Raw genomic sequence first — 22,620 nt, forward strand, 5'->3', positions numbered from 1 at the left:
CATTTGTAATAAATGTACAGTTCGCAATACAAAAAATGTCTAGGATCGATGTCTTACAACCCTAAAAATGCAGGTAAAAGAATGTGTAAATGAACATGTAAATGGAATAATAAGACAAGTCCTGGTCTAATTATAACAACAACAACAACATCAAAAGGATGAACAATTTACTGGCAACAGTCAGAGTTGAATGGCCCTCACCTGTATGATCTTCTCATGGTTAGAGGTTTCAGAGACCATCTCCACAGACTGCAACTGACACAGACAGAAAATGAAATGATAAATCCAACAAAAATGGTCAGGTATAATACATAATTTCAGTCCTTGGTAAGAGCAAAAAAAAAAAAAAAAAAATTCTCAGACTCCTAACCACTCCACTGATTTACAAATATTTGTAAATCAGTGGAGTGGTTAGGAGTCTGAGAAATGCTACTTACAACAATAAAATGTTGTATTGTTACAATTTTAGTCCTAACAGATGGGCTAATGTTTTTTCTATACACTAGAGAAAACTATTATTCAGATGCAAAACTGTTCTGTGGGCAGAAATAGCTGCTCTTCATACATTTCTGACAAACCCCAATGTTAGAAACGAGTGGCTGCAGTTTATTTCTATCATGATCCCTGATAATTACAGCTTGACCTTAAGTTTTTTGCAGCACATTTAATGACTTCAAGGCATTTTTCAAATTATGACTGCTTAGTGCATTAAAAAGTGGCTGAATTATAAAAATGACTGGATATGGTTTTAGAGAAAAAATTATTTTGCCTTACTTTCATCGAACACTGGCTGGCAGTATTGTGTAAAAAATGCTACAGCACTGCAGCCGCTAATGCAGGTGGGGTCAGATTAGTGCGTCAAGACATTGAGATTTGGCATGTGATAAGGAATTATATTAGCCTGAAATAGTTACTTTCCAATTAATATGATAGATGCATAAGTGCTGAAATGACACAAAGAGAAACAAAGAGCCTCTCAGCTCATTAATCATAAATCCCATTTGTATAATTCCAGTTTCACTGCTCTAGACGGCATCGGTGAAATTACAATGAGAATGAAGGCAGCCTTTCTCTGTGCAGTGTGTGGGGGAAAAATACTGTATATCAGTCCATTAGTGAGTCGGTGATAAAACGAAGACACTTAACAAAAGTTAATCAGCAAGGGGAAAAACAGTTTTAACCTTGTGTGATTGAGCACAATCTGTAAAGTGTTTTTTTACAATCTCATCCACAGGGTGATGCTCAGAATAAAACAAAGGTGAACATGCTGTGTATACCTGTCTCTTTTTCTGTTCTATTTTGGCAGCTTCTTTTGCTGTGAATACAAACGAGTAATCATTTATTAGAAATTCATGGAGCAACCGAAATAATAATAATAAAAAAGTGCACAGGAGGATTGAGATGTTTTTTTTTTTCATTTTTTTTCATGAACTATGACATGTATGAGTATCTTTTTCTTTTCAGCTTCCAGACACAGGAGGAGGATTGAGATGTTTTTTTCCCCTCATGAGCTATGACATGTATGAGTAGCTTTTTCTTTTCAGTCTGGAAGCTGAAAAGGCACTGCTCTACACTCTACTTAGAGAGTGTGCGTCATAAGCTCTTGGAGCTTTGATCTCTATAAACTTACTATATGTTAGGGCCTATTCACATCAAAAATGATGCAACAAAGTAACTGCAGGGGAAAGAAGAATTTAAAAACCTCAAAAAAATGCATTCAACTGATTTACACCAACAATGGCAGAAATTTTCATCAGCCTCTGTAAAAAGTTTCAAATGTGTGAGAGAAAGCATTCACACACTGGAAAATAAAAACCCATCACTTAAATGAAATGGATAATGGAATGGAACAATGGAAGTAATGAGGTGATATGTTACAATGATAACTGGTCTATTGTTCAAATATCGTCAGAAATTGCTTGGCATATCACTTCTTTTCGCTCTGTTCGTTTATTGCCATTATGGCTATTTGGAGTGCTTATTCTGGACACATCACCCAAAAGGTTATCAGTCCGTAAATCTACAATGAAGGACTACATTATAATCTTTTGTGCTTTCTCTCTCATTTACATCACTGACTGTCCAGCATATTAGATTTCAGACTACTATCTGTTCTGATATGACAATACCTGATGCAAATAACAAAATAAATACCATAAAATTGTACATTCAATCAGACTTTACATCTCTGGACACAGTTAACAGTTACTATTGTAATATGGCTAATATTAATTCAATATTTGGTCCGGTGTTCGTTCTATGTCTTTGGCTGGTGAATCTTGTTGTTCATGCATTTACCAACATTTTCCATTTCAGTTTATGTCATGTTAGTAATTTTGAATAGTGTTGGGGCAATTCAGTTGAGGCACAATTTAATTCCTTTCTTTTTTGAGCACTGCTCTACAGTGCTGCTTACATATGGGAGAGAGAGATTTCATAAAAACATGAAGCATAACAAAACCTTTTGAGGCACTGTCCAGGTAACTCTTGACAAGAGAGACAAGCTCCTGGTTTTTGCTGAGTCGAGCATAGTGATAACTGTCGTGGCCGAAACCATCCACAGCAGTGACATCAGCCCCATGTTTCAACAAAACGTCCACAGCATCCTTACACGCATATTCACAGCCCAGAATCAACGCTGTTCTGAGTGAACAAAGACACAAACACATCTTTAATAGGACTGACAATGACATCAAAATACTAAAGTTGCATCTGTAATTTCTCTAAATTAAAACAAGAAAACAAAAACATTTTAATATCCTTCTATCCACTTTGTTTTGTCAACACAAAAGTAAGCCATCTCCTGTGAACGTGCGAGACTTCAGATTAATTAGCCGCGATAGGTAAATAACTGGATGAATAACAAGATGCCGTTAATAGTAAAACTGCTTGCGCAACAAACCAATGTGTTTATGATTACGATAATAAATTAAAATAATATGATAGCAAACAGCAGCATGAAATAACTGGTAGCGGCTGACACCAGAAGTCTTGCACATTCATTTTAAATGGCTGTGCCACTGCCAACTACTGCATTAAAACTAAGTTGGATAAAGATAAAAAGAAGTCAGAGAATTCAATATCTGAATAAAGCATGCATGGCAAGAAAAACAAGAAAAGAGAAATATGAATGTGATAGTATTTACTTATTCTGTTTGTCTCTGACTGTGATGTCACTTCCTCGTTCTAACAGCAGCTGACAGATGTGTGGATGACACATGTGAGTGGCAAGCACTAATGGGGTCCGACCATCCTACAAACACACACATATAAAAGTGTACATTTGCATAAACTCAAACAGAAAAATCTAATCAGAGAGAACATTTGAGGATAAAGTACATCTGAGGGGAAATAAATACAGAACATTTGTCCAGGAAAAAAATAAGACGACAATATAAAAACGTTGTCAGTATATTAAAAATCCCACAAGCCACATATTAACTCACAAAGTCGCTGGCATTAACTGATGCCCCGCTGTCACAGAGCAGCTTCACGCTGGAGGAGCAGCCGGCCATAACTGGAAAGACAAACAATAATAATATTCCTAACCATTTCCCCCAAGCATCTGAATTAGATTCAGTAGACTTATCTGACATCACACTCAAAAAGAAAAGAAAAGAAAAAAAGAAAAGAATAAATAAACCAAACCTTCCATTGGGCAAGAGCTCTAAATTTTACATGAAAGCCTTCCGAGAAAAGGAAAATAATTCCATGAACTACATCTTATTGATTTCGACTGGTTCTGCCTCAAAGAATCCCTTTCAAACATTCATCCACTACCCCTTGCCTCCATCCTCTGATTCACTACTTACTGAAGGAGGGACTAAAAATGAGGAATGGAGACGCAAGGAAAGTGGAAGGAGTGGGAAACCCCCAAATCAGGTTGAATAGAGAGGACTGCAGAGTTCAATTCCAACAAAACCTCAAAATGTACGAAGCTTTTTGCTTACCAGCATCATGCAAGGCCGTCCTTCCCTGCAGGTCCACATTTCCCACTGGGCAATTGTGCTGAAACACAAAACACTGGTCACACGCTGTAAGGCCATTCAACATTTTATGGCTATTAAGCTTTAAAAGGTCAGAGGATGACCATTAAAAAAAACATCCCTGATGACTGATTTCTTTTAAAAATATGAACACAAAGCCAAAGAATGGACCAGAAAGACACGGGTGCGTGAGACTCTTGTTTGAATCTTTGAAATGATTCAGAACCCAAGAAACCAGGTCAATCAAAGGAGACTGTTGCTAAGATACTGGCCTCAGTGGTCTGTATCCCACCACTCTCTGTGCCCTCATTTCTAAAATCTTTTTTTTTTTTTCATATTGCACTCTCTGTCCTACTTTCTCAAGCCCAATACTGTCTGTACTGCTTTTTGCTACCTATAACAAAAACAACTCCTCTGACTTCAGTCACTATAAAAACCCCTTATACTCTAGCAACAGCCTCCAAAACCAGTAGCAAGGTCACATGGTCCTGCTGGCTAACTGTGTCCTGGGTAACTCTATCTGATGGGCTCTAGGAGCCAGGCTCAGATTGCACATGATGACGGCATTAGAAATATAGACTGCAGGTTATAGTATGGGCAGCCTGTCAACACTGCAGACACCCGGAAAATACTCTCATCCAGCCACTCAATCCTGTCTGCATAAGCATTACGCAGTCAGAACACTGGCAGAGCATTATTGTGGATTACGCTTTAGCTGGCAGCTAAAGGTGTTGCACCAGTGATTTCAAAAACAAGAGTTACACAAACTTTTTAACTAAGATTTATTTTTACATAATTAGTCTAGTCAGACTTTTCTAATTTTGCTCCCTGTGGTACAAGCAATTAACACCAACAAATCACTGCGACAAAGGGGCTGTTGTTGGAGTAATCAACAAGCAAGTGATAGGAATCATTTCCTATCTTAATTATCTTGAGTTTTACCCTCTTGCAAAACGTGTTTGTGGAATAACTGATTCAAATTTGCCCCGTATCTGTAAACAAGCTCAGCCCAATTTGCCTTCAAACAGCATAATTGTCCCATAATCACAATGTCAGGCTCAGCATTATGCAATTGAGTTCAGGTCGTCAGTTTATTAGTTTGTGAAACAAGCACTGACTTTGTTTATGAGCATGTGGGCTGGAGTAGGCTTGCCAATAGCAATAAAGGTTTGCAAACTTTTTGCTGCCTTTCCATTGACACACAGGTGACAATGAAGCAGGGCTGGGTATTGTCCTATGATACAATACATCAATTATAATACATACACAACAGTTCAAAAGTTAAATAGCATTTTTTTTCAAATAAATTAATATTTTTATTCTGCAAGGATGCATTTAATTGATCAGAAGTGATAGTAAAGACATTTACAATGTCACAAAAAAAAATGTCCTTTGAAAAGCATATTCAAAGAATCCTAAAAAATATATATTATGGTTTCCACAAAAAAATATTAAGCAGCACAGCCGTTTTTAACACTGATAACAATAAATGTTTCTTGAGCATTAAATCTGCATTTTAGAAAGATATCTGAAGGATCATGTGACACTGAAGACTGGAGTAATGATGCTGAAAATTCAGCTTTGCATCACAGAAATAAATTCTATTTTAAAACATATTAAAATAAAATAAATCTTATCTTAACTTATATTAATATTTCTCAAATGCACCGATGTACCAGTATGTTATGATTCAACACACTGCTATGTAACACAATATCAGAAAGAGTGTTTCTCTTGTATTGTTTGCTTTACTTTTCAGCACTGCATCTCAAAAGGTACAGCTTTAATGGCACTGAATGATATAGGTTAGAAAGCGCTTGAATTTTCGGGGAATGATACGAGTCAAAGTAAATCGTGCAAATATATAACTATAATATAAATTGTGACGTGAAATATTGACAATATAGTGAGAAAAAGAATTGGGACACATTGATATATGTTTGTATTGGCAAAGCCCTACAATGGAGACTGCAAATTATCCTTTCTGAAGTCCATATCACAGTCATATTCACTTACAAAATATGATTCAATATTTTTCCTCCACATCAAAAAGAGGATACAATAGAGCAGAAATTGTCTGACTTAAAAGAAAAAAGAGAGCACACAAATACATTGAGTTTCTATGCTCTACTTTCAACTGTTGACTGTGAAAACAGCTTTACCTGGAGTAGTTTCTGCACGCACAATGACTGGGCATTTCTGGCTGCCAGGTGTAAGGCATTTTTTCCTACAGGAACAAAACACCAAATCAATAAATAAATAGGAGCCATTAGGTAACAAAAGTGTTTCAGATAAACCAATCTTAACTGCTTGTATAGACAAATGTCAACAGTGAGAGTATAACAAAAACACACCACATTAATCCCATTTTACATAAAATAGTTCTTCTATAGATTTCAGTTGATAATGACATATTTATGGCTTGTTTGTCAATACAATTCTTCACTCTCTGGTTCTCTCTCACCATTTACATTTAAAAATAAATAATAAAAAAACGTCTAAAACTGAAAATTCACTCTCACGTTGTTCCAAACAAAAAAACAACAACAAAAAAATCATCTTTGAAACACAAATAAAGATATTTTTCTATGAAAACAGATTTATGTGGTCCATTCCACCAAAATGTTAAAAAAAGAGATCTATACAAATAAAAGATCAATCCAAGTCTTCTAAATAAACGACCACTTTATATACCATGAACAGATTTATTATAGGCACTTTATTCACATATAAACACATCAAATATGGCAAACGGAAGCTAAATTATATTTGCTTGACATGTGAGAACCTCATTGGTTCTTGCAGAAGCTCCTTTCAGCAAAAGCCATTTCAAAACATTTGAATATCTGATTAATTAATTAATTTAATGAACACAAGACTCATTGGTAACTAAAACCCTCTAGCAGCAGCAGAACATTAAGTAACTCAACTCAAAAAAAAAATTCTTATCTTCCAGAGAAATTTCTGTGTGCATTCAGGGTCTAAAATGAACTTTTAAGAAAATGTACTAGTGATATATATTCCTTACTGGTCATGCATTTTGCATTAGTTTCCAACATAATATAAAATAATAATAATAATAATAAATAATATAAAAGTCTTGGCCTTTAAGAAATGGGGTAGTGTGTTACTCCCAAATCCTGCCATATAAAGAATTGTTGTGCTTCTATATGGACCTGGATGCCTGTTAATTTAGTATTATGTATAGACTTTACTATTACAGCATTTATAAAAAAAAAAAAAGTGATTGATTATATTTTCAGGTTTCATTTCAATATATTTGTGTATTATTGCAGTTAGTTACCAAGGCAGCATTTCTAGTTTTAGTTTAAGTTTTTGAAATGTAACTTTTTCATTTAACATTTTATGTACAAATTTCAATTACCAAAATGACATTTTTAATAGTTTCAGGTTTCGTTAACAATAACACCACTGTTTTGAGTCCTGCTACTAGGGTCACGTTCCCACTCTCTCTTCCTGTACTTTTTTTTTGCTTGTGTGATACAAGAGAACAAACCTCATCCGCATATTTAAGCTTCAGTTTACCAAACTCGGTGTGTTCTATCTATGCAAGTGTGTTGATCAATGTTTAAATGTGAATAAAAGCTTAAAACTTAAAACTATTACGATCTCTTCACTAACTTTTTAAATCGTCAAAGTTTTGGTGGAACAGACTTTCAATGAAGGGACAAAAATCTTTCAGGTTTCATTCAAAATATCTTGAAGATGAAAGAAAGCCTTATTGGTTTGGTACAACAACATTTTTGGGTGAACTATACCTTTAAGGAAATTCACACTCTTACACAAAATGACTCTGATATGTTTTAGCATTATGCGTGTTCTCTGGTAAACCAACTCATGATCTAGGTGAGCAACATCCTCACCTGTGGCATCCGTGGCTGTGACATCCACACCATGATTGAGAATGAGACTCAGGCAGTCGAGATGTCCTCTGGAGGCAGCAAGATGGAACCTGGAGAAAAAGAAAGAGAAAAACAGAAAATGCTGGAAATTGATGCCTGCTCTTACACCCGTCATCAGCATTATAGAGGAGGAAAGTACTACCATCAGAAGAGAAACTCTCTCTCTCCCCTTAAATGCATCTGCATGCAAAACCCTTCACTTTACATTACATAAGCATACTTCTTATTCATACATCTCACATTAACATACCTCCATTATTGTAATGCTGGCCATGTAGCTTAAAGTGTCTATAACTGCTTTAGATGCAAGATGATGTTTCTATTTAACTGATTCACATTCATGTAAGACTCAGAATGGATAAAAATCAGCACTTTGAGCTCAGTTTAAGAGGCGAGAATGTCCTCTGAGACATGTTGTAAAGATAGATGTGCAGATGTTCACCTTTCTTTGAAAAGTGTTATTTAAGACCATGTTGATGGTGAGGAGTCAAACATGTAGACAGGGCCCTGACCTGAAGCTTGACGTGTGAAGTTGTAGATAACTCCACACACAGTCCCAAACAACCACCCATGGAGACATGGATGGGTGGCAATTGACTTATTATTAGAATTGAGGACATAAAATATGGAACACATTGCAGGAACACTGGAACGCATGGAACCTCCGCATGGAACACATTGCAGATTGATTTGAAGTTGCAAAATCTGATTTCTTTTGGTCAATTTAAACACTATATGAAATCTCTGGAAATAGATGCTATAAATTGCTGTCACTGCTTTTAATATGTATTTTTAAGTAGTCTAATGTTGGTTGTTTATGTATGTGTGTTGGTTGTTTATATTTGTTACTGTGCGCTGTCAATACACTGTCATCTTGGCCAGGTCTCTCTTGGAAAAGAGGTTTTAAATCTCAATGTGATAACCTGGTTAAATAAAGGTTAAATAAAAAAAATAAAAAATAAAAAATAATTGTGTGTTTTTAATACTGTTTCAGCAATGGGGTGACTCTCACATGCCTAGTGCAAATCACTTTTTGAAACTTAGTTATGATAGCTTTTTTGTAAGCCATCAAAACAACATCTGCCCAACTACTATAAACTTACATTTGATTCTTTCTAACTTAATCTAAATTAACATTTTTTAAAAAGCACAATTTCCAGCCAAAAGGGAGCCACAGCTTGCAGGTTCCTGCAAATATGATTTCATTGCTAAAAACGACTCAATGCAATAACGTTAGGTATATGTAAAGAAGGTGGCTGTTATTACGGTAAGTGACCCTTGGCGATTAGAAGAGACTGAAGGGCTCAGATGGTCATGAAGACCCAGACATGTCATTCTAGCTTGGCTCCAACTCCTTGGCTGACTCGCATATCTGTGGCTCCAAGATACATTATGTATTTTTAGAGGTGCCAGAGAGGTGGGGTGGGGGGACAGTTTGAATTCAAAACAAGACTTTTGCATGCTCCACCAGTCTCACCAGAATCTCTGCAGTTCAGCAAAATACATTTCAAAACATCTGAATATCTTATAAATGTGGAACGCATTAGGAATTTGAATGCTTTAATGAACACAAGACTCATTGGTAACTAAAAGCCTCTAGCTGCAGCAAAACATTAAGTAACTCTTCGGATCTTCCAGAGAAATTTGAGATAATGTACTAGTGATATATATTCCTTATTGGTCATGCATTTTGCATTAGGTTTCCAATATAATATAAAAAAAAATAAAAAATTATATATCTGTTAATAATATAATAATATAAGTCTGGCATGTGTTACTCCCAAATACGGTCAAATAAAGAACTGTTGTACTTCTAGGGACCTAGAGGCCTGTTATTTTAGTATTATGTATAGACTGTACTATTACAGCATTTATACTTTTTTTTTTTTTTTTTTACTGAAATTTATATTTTCAGTTTTCATTTCAATATATTTCTGTAATATTTATTGCAGTTAGTTGCCAAGGCAGCATTTCTAATGTAAGTTCGAAAGTAAGTTTTTCATTTAATATTTTGTGTACAAATTTCAATTCCCGAAAATGAAATGTTTAATAGTTTTAGGTTTAGTTAACAATAACACCACTGTTTTGAGTCAGGACTAGGTCAGGGCCACGTCTCAGACCTATTTCCCTTCCCCGTCTTTTCCTGTACTTATGTACTTATGTTGCTTCTCAGCTGTCATATACAGTGTTAAAAAGCAACAACAACAAAAAAATCCCTTTTGCTAAAAGGAATTACTTCATTGTTTTTCTATTGTAACATTTGGTTATTTTCTATTGTAATCTTTGACAAACTAGAAGATGTGTGAGCTGTAATAGACTGACACTTTACTAACATCAGCGAGGGGCATATTACCATTTTTGTTTCAGTTCCTAACAAAGTTACGGTCAACTTATTTACTCATCAAAATCAATTGTGCTCTCATTTGGCACTTGTCAAGTTTTAATTACAGATCTTGGATAAATCTATTTTCAAAAGTGGGGGTGTTAAAGAAACAAAAGTCATGGTCACAGCAGGAAGGCTTAGTCTATGTTTCCTGTGAACTAACCATCCATTAGCAAGCTCTGTCAACCAGGTGTATTTCATGCCATACTCTTATTTATACATAAATCTACTCATTTCCAACTGCCCACAAGGCAAAAATGCTCTACTAATGCAGGATACCAATTTATCTACCCGAACTACTGTATTACACCCTACAAGCCCTGTGGTCTGCCCTCCCTGTGAGCTATTCTGACTGGTGAGGAAAATAACAGGCTGGAGATGCAGTCTGCATGTGGGGTCCTGCTATATATGAACAGAGGATTTCCACAAATCCAAAGTCATGTGACCTGTGTATTCCACTACTAGACAAAAAGGCTACATACGCTCATGTTCAGGTCACTTGGCAGCCATTAGGATGCACAGACGTCCACAAGCATGTTTCATATAACAGGCTGGTGTTTATTAATTGAGCTCTGTTACACTAAGGCCGACTCGACGACTGTGACGGCGGCGAATGCACTTGATTTAGTCCTGAGAAATTCTAGCACCTTATTACAAGTCAAGCTCATCTCCACCCAACCGAGCAAGAAGAATCTCACACTATGACAAAAATACCCAAAGGGGAATCTTATGAACTAAATGAGGGAATGAAACAAAGCTGTGGTTAAATCAAGCTGAAATGAGTCCATCTATGCCCTACATATACCATGTCAAAGCAGTAAAAACATCAGGGATGGACGGGAGGCCAGCTTGGCTTCTAAAACAGGAAAAGACGCAATTGATCTGACAGTGTTGAAGTCTACTGTGTGGTCATTTAATAATGTGAAACATCAATCAGGGATACTGAATAAGAGGGTTCAGCGAATCACCTCTAACTTAAAATACTTTTCTTGCATTCATCCCAAAATAAAGAGGCATCATCTAAAGCTCTCTGGACTGGGAGCTTTCAGAAGATTACATAAGCAGTTAACATGCCAGTTTAGGAAGGAAAAAAACACCTAGCTCCTAAATTTAGTCAGTGTACACAAGCATAGATTTACTCACTGAAGACCCATTTCCAACCCAGGAGGCCCATGCTGTTCTGCGCCTGGTCAAGCTTCTCTGACCACATGTTTTCAATCTTAACTTAAACCCTTGGTCAGGCACAAAATGCCTCAGCCCAGATTGGACAAAAACATAGGCCTATCAGTGCCAATCAATTTCTGTAAAAACCAAAGCATTTCAAGTTGTTCACAATCATATGCTCTCAAACACACCTCTACAACCAATACTGAAGAAAGTGCCAATTTTTTTTAAATGATCTTATATGTACTCAAAGTTTTAATCATCATCATTACTAATAATAAAACAAAAGTGAAAAATAAAAGCATAAATAAAAACAAACAACAGTATAAACAAATGCAAATATATGCATAAATAAATACCCTTGGGCAAGACATGCCAATGAAGTGACAATCAGCCTGCTGCATGATAAAGCAGTGTAATATATTGAACGGGTTAGTTGAAGATCATATTCAAGACAAGAAATTACATAATTATTTTCCTATAATGACAACTCTTGAACACAACGGTGTCTATACTATTACAGAAACTACAGTCTGTACTATTACAGAAAACTTTATTACAGGTTGAAGTAGTATGCAGACCTAAAGAGTGTGAAAGTATGTAAGATGACAAAGTATTATAAATAATCCTGCAGTTTCTATACTGTATGTGACAGGCAGGGATGTGCAAAAAACCACATTTTTAAAAGCAGACTAATTGGTATGCTGCCTAGTTGATTAATCTGTCTTAAGGATGCCCTGTACAATTAGGCTGATTTTGGGTTAATCCCACCAAGAGAGGCCACGTTTCTTAGGGACGTGTTCTTATGTTAAACAGTAAGACAAGCACGCAAAGAAGTGGATCAGAATACAGGGTTCTGGAAAAAGGTTTTGAAATGTAGGACTGTTTAACTTACCACGCTTTCTTAAACGCACATACAAAAAATCTAGATAAACTAGTTGACCTTAACAATAGCCTAGTCAGTTGTTGGGTGACTAGTCGACAATCGTGACCCATCCCTAGTGACAGGAACTTACGCAGAGCGGCCCTCTACATCGAGTTTGGTAGGGATGATGCCCTTTTTGCCAAGCACTGCTGCAACCTTGTCCACCTCCCTCCTCTCCACTGCCTTCATCAGCCTGTCATCATATTTATTCCAGTCTGTGTTCTAAAGGATAGAGAGAGAGAGAGAGAGAGAGAGAGAGAGAGAGAGACAGAGAGAGAGAGAGATCAGCACATTCATAACATCAGCATATATACAAAGACAGCAGTGTCATGTTCAATAAAACTGCAGAGGTGACACCTATTGTTCATGAGTCCTCTAATGATCAGGGTGGTGATAGCTAGTGTAATTAGCTGAATGAAGGAATGTGAACAATTCCTGTACACCACATATTCAAAAGCACAACAGGAAATAAAATGCTTTATATCTTTGCAAAATAAAAAGGGATGACAAAATTAGTCAACTATGAACTGGAAAAATGGGTTTACTATTTACTAAATGGTGCAAGACCCCCATGGGCCTGATTTTATTTTCACAAGGTAATGGTTATGAGGTAAAGAAAGATTACTTCCTATTTCTACATAGTCATTCTTTTTCTTTTCTTTTTTGTGTGCATTAATGTGCATACTTTCGATAAAGTACCATTTCAAGGAGTATGGTAAACATGAATATGATATTTACCATTTCTGAAATCTGCATCTAATGGAAAGGTTTATTTGATGTTGAACTGGTATATCAAAACAACATCTGAGGAAATAAATAGCCTAATTTGTCTTAATACACATTTCGCAAACCAAATAATAAAAAAAGAAAAGAAAAAGTACAACTATTTCATCATCAACAAAAAAAAATGGCTTTTAAGGCTTTTAAGCCTGGCATGATCACACAAGTTGACACGCTGTTCAAAAGACCTCTAAGCTCCAAAGATCAAGCAACAATTCACTCTCCAAAGAATGCTACAGCATTCCTGGATTCCTTGAATTTATGGAGATAGATATAAGTCATTCTCTCACACAAAACAAGCACGCGCACACACAGCCTCTCTCCCTACAGCCTTTGCATAGAAGACAAAAAGAACAGAGCACAGTAAAGTTTAAGGAAAATTCACTACTAAGAATCTCTCGATACCTACAAAGTACATGGAGGTGCATTTGAGCCATCGACTCATCTTGGTGGTCCTTTTGCAGTGGTCTGGAGAGGTACAGAAATAAGAAAAAGTTCTTCTTTTGCCTGTCCGACAAAATGAACACTCAGCCAGCGAGTGTTTGTGTGTGTGTTTGTGGTCTTCAGATGAATCCCCCTCTCCAGCAGGCAGCCAGCGCCTCGCAGGGGGACCAGAAACCTTGGCAGAGTCCTCCAACTTCTCTCCAGGCCACAGCCTCTCCCCGAGACTTCATCACGGCATGAGAAACGATGCAAACACACAGAGAGAGAGCCGCTGTAGCGCAGGGACCAGCCCCGGGACAGCAGCTCCTCCTTTCGGGGTTGAGTCTATCTCTTCCCCTCTCTGTTAGACCGTCCTCCTGTCTGCACAGGCTCTATCTTCTAAAGCTATAGGCTGCTTTCAGTTCCCTGCTCCTCTCCTTCTGACTCGATCTTCTTTGCTCATCTGTGCCAAATGTTAAGGTTGTTCAACCTCTGGCGGTAAATATGTGAGCTCTTCAAGGTCTAAAATATCCCTGTAAACAGCACGCAGACAAGCCGTTACCTCTTTATTTTTGACCCTCGGACCTTCCTCCAATGACTGATTGAGGTAGAACTGCTAATAATAAACCATCCTAGCATATCTACTCCATGAGTAACCATTACAGTGACACCCGTGAGCAACAAGGCCAGCCAAACGAGAGGAACCTCAGTGCTGCCGGCACATACTGCATCCCCCTCCGCAGCCATGGACGCACATAAAGCCACAACCATTAATCTCTGGGAGATTAAAGTCTCAGGTCCAGACCAGGTCATCATCTGGCGGTCTGACGAGACGCTTCCAGCCTTTCGCTGGGAGGGGTCTGAGTTGACAGATGAAGCACAGAGTAGCAGGATTAGGTGTCGGCTTTTTACAATCAACTGTCTGGCATATGGAGCATGGAAGCCTGTTTACTATCGCCCCCTGCCATCTCTGTATCTGCAAGACAAACACTACACAAGATCTTTTACCAAAGGCAAGATGTCAGCTTTTACTTTGGTAGATGAGAGATTTGAAAGCTATTCAAAAGGCAGCAGGGACGTGTTAAATTTTCACACCAGCGCCAGTGAGGGAGTTCAGTTACTCCTTAAAATGCCCCACTACCCCCACCGATACAGCAGCATACATGTGAGAATACCCACTCATATAGCATGTCATAAGGGGGTGCTGGGTTGGGTATCGACTCTCAAAACCTGCTCGGCCCCATAGAAACAATGAAACTGAAATGAATGCATATAGGGTCTAGTCCCTTAAATAGGCACAATAGAGAGTGTGTGGATGTGTAAGAGTGAGGACTATTTCGGTTTTGTCTTTTGCAGAGGACACTGGGTGAATAGACTATAAACATCTCGCAACTAATTCAGTGCCAAAAAAAATCTTAAAGAGCAAGACCATAGAAAATATACATTACATGTCTGTTTGGTTGGACACCATTGACTGAATATTATATTAATAAATATTTTTCGTTTAAAACTTGAAATGAAGTTACTAAATTTAGTTTTTTGACAAAGAGATTACTTTGTGAAACTTTGAGGAAGTTTACAACATAGTGACAGAAAGGTCAAAAGAAATAGTGGCCAACATACATCAATACTGTGTGTAGAGCTATAATTCATTCTCGGCAAAGGGTGGCAAAAAGAAAGTTAAAGATGGTTTTTATTAGTTCAACTGTCACAACATTATTCTCATACTTCCATTTGTGTCATTTCATGGTTTTGCTGAACTTACTATTGTTGTAAAATGTAAAAAAACTGGTGTGTACGCACTATTATACATAAGACGCATACATAAACATGACTAATTCCATTCATTTTAGCTAAACAAAACCGTATTTTTGAATGTCACTGTACGATATCGCACTATGCTGCAACAGTTTGGGGTGGGTCTTAATGAAAGCAACACCATTGTAATGTGAAAAATAATAGACACTAGATTGCGCGATTGAAGAAACAGAATTGAGTATTCAGTATAAAAATATAAATGAATGATGCATGCATTATTCTGCACTAAGCATGGACAAGTATGTAAAAGGACTGCCAGTGCCAGGTAAACAAAGTAGACAATTAATCTACTGCAAACGACAACTACCAGAGCCCGTCTACGGAGAGCCTGTCCACTCCCTATTAAGCCCTATTGTACCGAATTTTGGTTGTAGTACCACCAGAGTTCCACTGGGGGCGCTCGCCATGAGTGCAAAATGAATGGGAGTCAATGGGGCTAGACGGCTAAATTTGTCTCTTTCACCCGATTGCCGTTGAGAAATCTCAGATGTGATTGTAGATTTTGCAAGTTCAACATGGGTTTTAGGTCGAAAGTTGAATGAACGAGTACTTATGTCGTTTTGATTTCTTACAGGTTGAGTTGTTGTTGCCCATAACACGCTAGCATTCTGCTAATGACTTCAGCATTCTGACGTCATTGACATTTTGAAAGACTTTTTTAAAGCAAATAAGTGACTCTAAAAAATCTAACACCCAGCAATGTGTAATTTCTTTGCATCTCCTTTCGAATACAACATTCAAATTACTAGACAAAAAATTATATCCTGAGAAAAGTGGATTTTGAGGGGTATACCGCCATTGACCTCCATTCATTCTGCACTCGTCCTGTGAGCGCCCTCATATGGAATCAGAGTGGAACTGCAACCAGTTCAGAAGCCGGAAGTGTAGTGAGAGTGAAACTTCTCGCCATATTAGACATTCTCTGCAACTACCAAAACAATGTGTCTACACCAGACAGAAGCAAATAGAAACCAATTATAATCAGCGATGCTTTCTACACTGGATGCGGTGCGGCACGACGACACATCCCTGAAGTTCTATTTCTGGCCAAGAGCTCACGCAACTTCTGACGGTACGTTCACACGGGGCATCAGCGTCAATGCTTCCCATTGACTTTGAATGGGTGACGTCAAGCGTTGCCGAAAAGAATTGTGGATCTGTCGGCGGCGCTTCACTGGCGTTGCTCGCGGCAGAAGTTGAGAATTTTTCAACTTCTGCCGCGAGCAACGCCAGTGAAGCGCCGCAGACGGAAGCGTCAGCCAATCAGGATCGCTCTATGCAAATACAGTAGCCAGGCGGCAGTCAATCACGGCAATGAAGCTTGTTGTTGAGTTCCTGTCTAATTTCATTGGCTGACGCTGCTATGACCATGGCGTCAGTGCCAAACTTCAGCCACGCCTTCCGTCAAGCGTTGACGCTGGCGCCCCGTGTGAACGTACCGTGACACAAGAGACAAATGGACTACGCTTTCTTTGTCACGTCCGGTGTAGACAAAGTGATTTTATAGAAAAGGTAATATGATGAGGCATATCTCGCCCTCAGATTTACCATTACAATGATGGGTAATGAAGAGAGACCAGACCACAGCCTGTTGTGGGTCTCAAAATATTAGCTTCTGACGGAATGAAGCCTTAGAGACTTCGCATCACAAACGCAATGAGAAGCCCGTTGAAGTTGATTCGTTGTAGTAATGTATTATTTACAATGTTTCAATTACAATGTTACAATGGATTTTGAAAGCAAGGTCACGTTTGAGAATGTCTTTATGTGGGTGCATGTTGGTGGGGTGGAAAAAGTTTGGGAACCACTGCATTAAGAGAATAGGTCACCCCAAAATTAAAATTCAGTCATCACTTAACAAGGGCTGGGTTAAAAATATTGAATTGTGAATTGTGTGTCAATGGTCAGCCCTATCATTTACTCACCCTCGTGTCATTCTAAATCTGTAAAACTTTTTTCTGACTTTCATACATGAAGAAAAAAAACAAAAACAAAAAAACATTCCCAAATGAAAGTCATACAAGCTTGGAACGATATGAGGATGATTAAAAGAAGTTTTATTTTTGGAATAAAATATTGCTTTAAAGGATACATCAAGAACTTTGACAACCTTAGCATTCTCGCTGAATCATTACACCTGCAAAGATCAGTGCACTCATTTTCTGTTCCAGAACAAAATCATGACATCCCCTATTTGTATGCATTTACTCCAGAAGAGTCTTAACCTCTGGGGACAGTAAACGAATAGTGTGTGTGTGCAATGCATGAACAAAATCCATTTGCATACAAGGGGCAGGTGCAAGCAGGTTGGTTTTTTATAAAGTTGAGCAACAGGGTGTGTCACATCTAGTGTTGATTTAACATGCACCTGTGAAATCTACACAAACACACACGCTCTATGGTGTGTTTTCAATGTGAACACGTTAATAAGACCAACGGGGAATGAAGTGATAAGCTCTCTGGTTGGACAATGTATCTAGGTTGAATCTTGGCTGCCGGGCAGTCTGGATGACTCTATGTGTTATAACTCATGTCAACACCTTGTAAAAATGAAACCCTATCCCTCATCCCAAATCACACCCACAAAGTCTTGCCTGGCAACAGCAAACGTACATGGCCATAAATCAAGACACACAGAAGGAAAGCTATAGATACTTGTGTCCAGATATACTAAGATAACACAGAGAGAGAATAAGAGACTGAACATAACCAAGCAGTTATTATGGGTGTGACAGTGATCAATAGAATGTTTTTTTTTTTTTTTTTTAAAGAGTAACGTGTCAGTGCTTTAAATACTACCTGCACTAGCCCAGGGCCATATGTTGACAACCATGAATTATTAAAAGGCATAAGCTGAAATCTGCACAACAACTCACTCAACAAGCTCATCTTCTCCGCTGCTCCCACATAAGGACACCTGCAGCTATGACATCGCATGACATTTAAATCTGTTTGTCATTTTCCCATAATTCTTACACACAAAAATCGCTCATCCCATCAGACATGTGACATGCCATCCAAACATCAACAGGTCTGATTTAGTGCTGCGCTGACCACAGATGGATGAGTTGCTGTTGAATTAGCCCCCCTGGAGCGGAGCAGAGAGCGGTCACGCTGTATTAGAAAGTTCTGGAGGCAGACGTAACCCTCTCATGTGACTGTAGAGGGTGGGATTGCTGAAGGTGGGAAAAGAGAGGGAGAAAACAGCCTACCCCATTACTAATTCCACATCAAAAACTCCGCACAGCTGGATATCACAATCCTTGAGCAGAGCATACTGATGGAATATACTCTTTTTTTATATATATATATATATATATATATATATATATATATATATATATATATATATATATATATATATATATATATATATATATATATATATATATATATATATAAATGCTACCACTATAAAATTATGCAAGAGAAAAAAACATCTTGGGTCACATTTTCAATGCGATCCAAATCTTTAGTGCTGAGACTGGCAAACTGGTTTAACGTTTTAATGGATATAATTACCCACATCAGTGTTGTTGTTGTTAACAAACTATTAAAATCAGTAAATTATTGTATCATATATAAATAAAACACTGGCCCACAATCAGAGAAACGTATACCTTTTATGTTAAAAATATTGTTTAAATAATTTATTTCAAAAACAGCTACAGCTAACACGTTCAGATTATATGCAATATCTTGATCTCTATTTAGTGAGTCACTGGTGGTTTTAAAGTTGTATTATGAGGGTCTAACCTGTATTACTGCGCACACTGTAGTTAACTAGAGACTATCTGAAGTCCTACGGCTATGCTAAGACCCAGTGTCTGTTGTTGAGAACTGGGATAAACAGATGCTTTAATTAGGGCCTCTATCCTCCCAAAAGGCATCTTGATGATCTCAGCGAAGTGTGTCGGTATGCTAAAGAAAGGCAGAGAGGAACTGTTGGAAGACGTTGTGTTTACATCTACAGTATAGCTAAACGCAGACAGCTACTGGCTGAGAGCAGTCTCAGGCCCACTGACGTGCCCGTTATTATGACTGACAAGGCATACTGCTGCCATGGCAACACCGAACATGGTTAATTGAGTTAGGGCGTATCGGTTTCTCACACATTATCTAATCTTCGGTTGTAACTATAGGCTAGTCGGCTCTGACCCCACCAGTTAACGTCAGTTATCTCCTATGGTGTCATTAGAGTCAGCGAAAAAATGCTACACTAGGGAGTAGAGATGCCAGAAATACAGGACAGTAGCAAGGTAATGATACCATGGTCATAATCATTTCTTGGTTAAAATGGCTGGTTGGCAAGGTATTAATTTAAATGTCAAAAGTGAATGTAAACAAGAATAAATAAATACTATAATAAATAAATATATATATATAAAAATACTTATAAAAAGTATAACTAATTAATAAATAAATAAAAATGTATAAATAAATACAAAAATGAATAGCCTATATAAAATACATTGGGGTCAAAACATCAGATCAATGCAACACAGAGACACACTTGGGTCTCGTCCAGCTGTTTGATCACAATGTTCTGATTTGACCTCTGACCCAGTGCCCAGACCACTTCCCTGCTATTTTCCTCCACTTCCGACAGCTGAGTAAAGTGCAAGATCAGATTTCTGCTGACCTGTACAGTGTCATCCTCAGGTTTCATCCTTCTGCAGAGCAGACCCCCACTGCATAATTCTCAACACATCCTCCTAAACCATCATGGGACAATCTCGCGAGATTTCAGCGACACTATTAAGAAACTTCATACATTTAAGTGTTGCCTCAGTCTCTTATGAATATTTTCTTATAAAGTCCTTGACCATCTGTCAAAAAGCTTCTCAATTAAAACTAAAAGAGAGTCATGTCTGAGAGCAGAGTGCTCATTATTCTGCAAACACTTGAGAGAATATCAACAGATAAGAGGGGAATGAAAAATTAACATCTCGTCGGCATGCCAGTGTCTGTATTTGGGTTATGTGCGAGCATTTGGCAACAGTTCAAATATATATATATATATATATAAATATATATAAATATATATATATATATATATATATATATATATATATATATATATATATATATATATATATATATATATATATATGTCAGAGGGCAAGATACTTTCATTAATTAAAAGCAAACATATTCTCACTAGTATTCTAATATGCTGATTTGGAGCTCAATGTTGTGCTGTTATGTGGAAACTGATTTTTTTTTTTTTCTCAGGATTCTTTGATGAATCGAAAGTTCAAACGAACAGCATTTATTTTGAAACAAATATTTTGTGTAACATTATAATTGTCTTCACTGTCACTTTTGGTCAATTTAAAGGGGTCATGAACTGAGAAATCCAATTTTCCTTGATATTTTGACAAGTAAGAGGTCATTGTACTATAAAAACATCCTGTAAGTTTCAGAACTCAAAACTTCCTTGTTAGTCCAAAAACAGCTTTTACTGAAACCTCAGTGAAAGCTCTGAAATCAACTGGTTTCGGAAATGTCTCCACGATCCTCTTTTGAAGAAACATTGTAGTATTGTGCTACAGTGCATTCTATCAGTTACTCATATATACTCTACAATGCGATGTAGGCTACTTCACATCACATGTTAACGCAGAGGTAGAGATACACACACGGGACACTGCAATTCACAAAAGTTCATTATTTGGATGTGCTTTGAAGCCTTACTGATTAAAGAATTTCATTCGCGTGCTGATGCGCTGTTCTAACATGCGCTTTTCTGAGCGCATACACCCGAAACACACAGGCAATAAAAGCCTGTCAAACAGCACCTGGTTACTGGACTAACTTATCTTTCAAGTCTTATTGAGCTAATATACTGTCAAATACACACAAGGTTTACATAAACGCATGTTGGTTATGTCTTAAGTTAAAGCAAACATTTGAGAGAAAATCGGGTGCGTGTCATATGTATGTTTATTAGATGCGTACTTGAAGTGACAGTAGCCTAGTAGTAAACATGCTGCCGCTTGTTCTTAAAGAGGTAGTTCACCCAAAATATTAAAATTCTGTCATTATTTACTCTATATGTTGTTCCAAACCTGAATTAATTTCTTTCTTGTGCTGAACACAAAAGAAGATATTTTGAAGAATGTGGCTCTCCAAACAGTTGCTGGTCCCCATTGGCTTCCATAGTAGGAATAAACATGCTATGGACGTCAGTTGGGACCAACAACTGTTTGGTTACCCCCATTTTTCAAAATAACTTTTCTTTTCAACAGAAGAAAAAAAACGTATTCGAGTTTAAAACAATATGAGAGATCAAATTATGACTATTTTCATTTTGGGGGGAACTATCCCTTTAATGTTAATAAAACAACAAAACACGAGGAGAAAATCACTCACTGCTCTTGACTGAGAACTTTAATAGTAGCTTTAATAAGAATCAATCTATAATTTATACAGGGAAGTCTATGTAGTACTCTATTTTTATATTTGTACTATGCAGTATTATTTTACATTTGATTACTTTACTGTTCAGGTAATATGGCCTAAAAAGAAATCTAATAATGTCAGTGGACATTACTGAAATAAAAAAAAGTGTGTCCTATGTCTTCTGTATATAAAACACAAAAAAGCCTGCACCCTTCAGCATAGCATAGATGTTTTATTTGTTTTGTTAAAGCATTGCTTTTTCATTTGCTATAGATATTTATTTTACATTTCAAAATATAAAGCAAGATTAATTATGTTCTAAATTATTTTTTTTCCTTTTTTTTTTATATAACAAAAAGAACCGATAAGAATACCGTTAAAGTACCGGATAGATAAGCAGTATCGGTAAGAGTAGTAATACCATTAAAATCGTAACGATACCCATCCCTAGCGATTTCCGATATGTAATGATTCATGTACAGTCAGAGGTTCTTTGTCTCAAAATCGTTTTATTGTGTTTATGTGTCAGTAATTCAAACCTGTGGCTAAACGTCAACTTCACATTGTTTCTCTAGCATGAAAATAATCTGTTATTAAAATTGTGATTAAATTACATATAGAAAGTGATCAAAGAACCTTCCCTTTATAATCGCTAGAGCTGTCAATCACACAGCGCGAGTATAGCAGTGACTGAGTTCTGGACTCACACCAAAACTCCTGTTACAATCAATGACACGGTCTACACTCTTATTTACATCATGTTTGCACTGTTAGTTGTGATGAAAGCATATGTAAGAGTGCAGAAATCGAGTT

At 37.1% G+C, this 22,620-nt stretch overlaps 1 protein-coding gene across 2 annotated transcripts in view; it reads right to left on the bottom strand.

Moving 5' to 3' along the window:
* uacab (uveal autoantigen with coiled-coil domains and ankyrin repeats b) overlaps positions 1-22,620 on the bottom strand; it is a 57,546-nt gene that overhangs the window by 10,787 nt on the left and 24,139 nt on the right. Inside the window, exons 1-10 of one of the 2 annotated variants that reach the window (XM_084405538.1) lie at positions 13,571-14,349; positions 12,473-12,603; positions 7,871-7,959; positions 6,149-6,213; positions 3,951-4,008; positions 3,447-3,517; positions 3,147-3,253; positions 2,462-2,643; positions 1,278-1,315; positions 202-255 (exon numbers count right to left, since the gene is read on the bottom strand). In XM_084405538.1, the coding sequence (XP_084261664.1) occupies positions 202-255; positions 1,278-1,315; positions 2,462-2,643; positions 3,147-3,253; positions 3,447-3,517; positions 3,951-4,008; positions 6,149-6,213; positions 7,871-7,959; positions 12,473-12,603; positions 13,571-13,606 (831 nt within the window). In that variant the 5' untranslated portion in view covers positions 13,607-14,349. Of the gene's footprint in view, positions 1-201; positions 256-1,277; positions 1,316-2,461; positions 2,644-3,146; positions 3,254-3,446; positions 3,518-3,950; positions 4,009-6,148; positions 6,214-7,870; positions 7,960-12,472; positions 12,604-13,570; positions 14,350-22,620 lie in introns of those variants that run through there. The other variant, XM_084405537.1, reaches the window with a different exon arrangement.

The sequence above is a fragment of the Rutilus rutilus genome (assembly GCF_951802725.1).
Source record: "Rutilus rutilus genome assembly, chromosome: 3".
NCBI classification, from domain to species: domain Eukaryota; kingdom Metazoa; phylum Chordata; class Actinopteri; order Cypriniformes; family Leuciscidae; genus Rutilus; species Rutilus rutilus.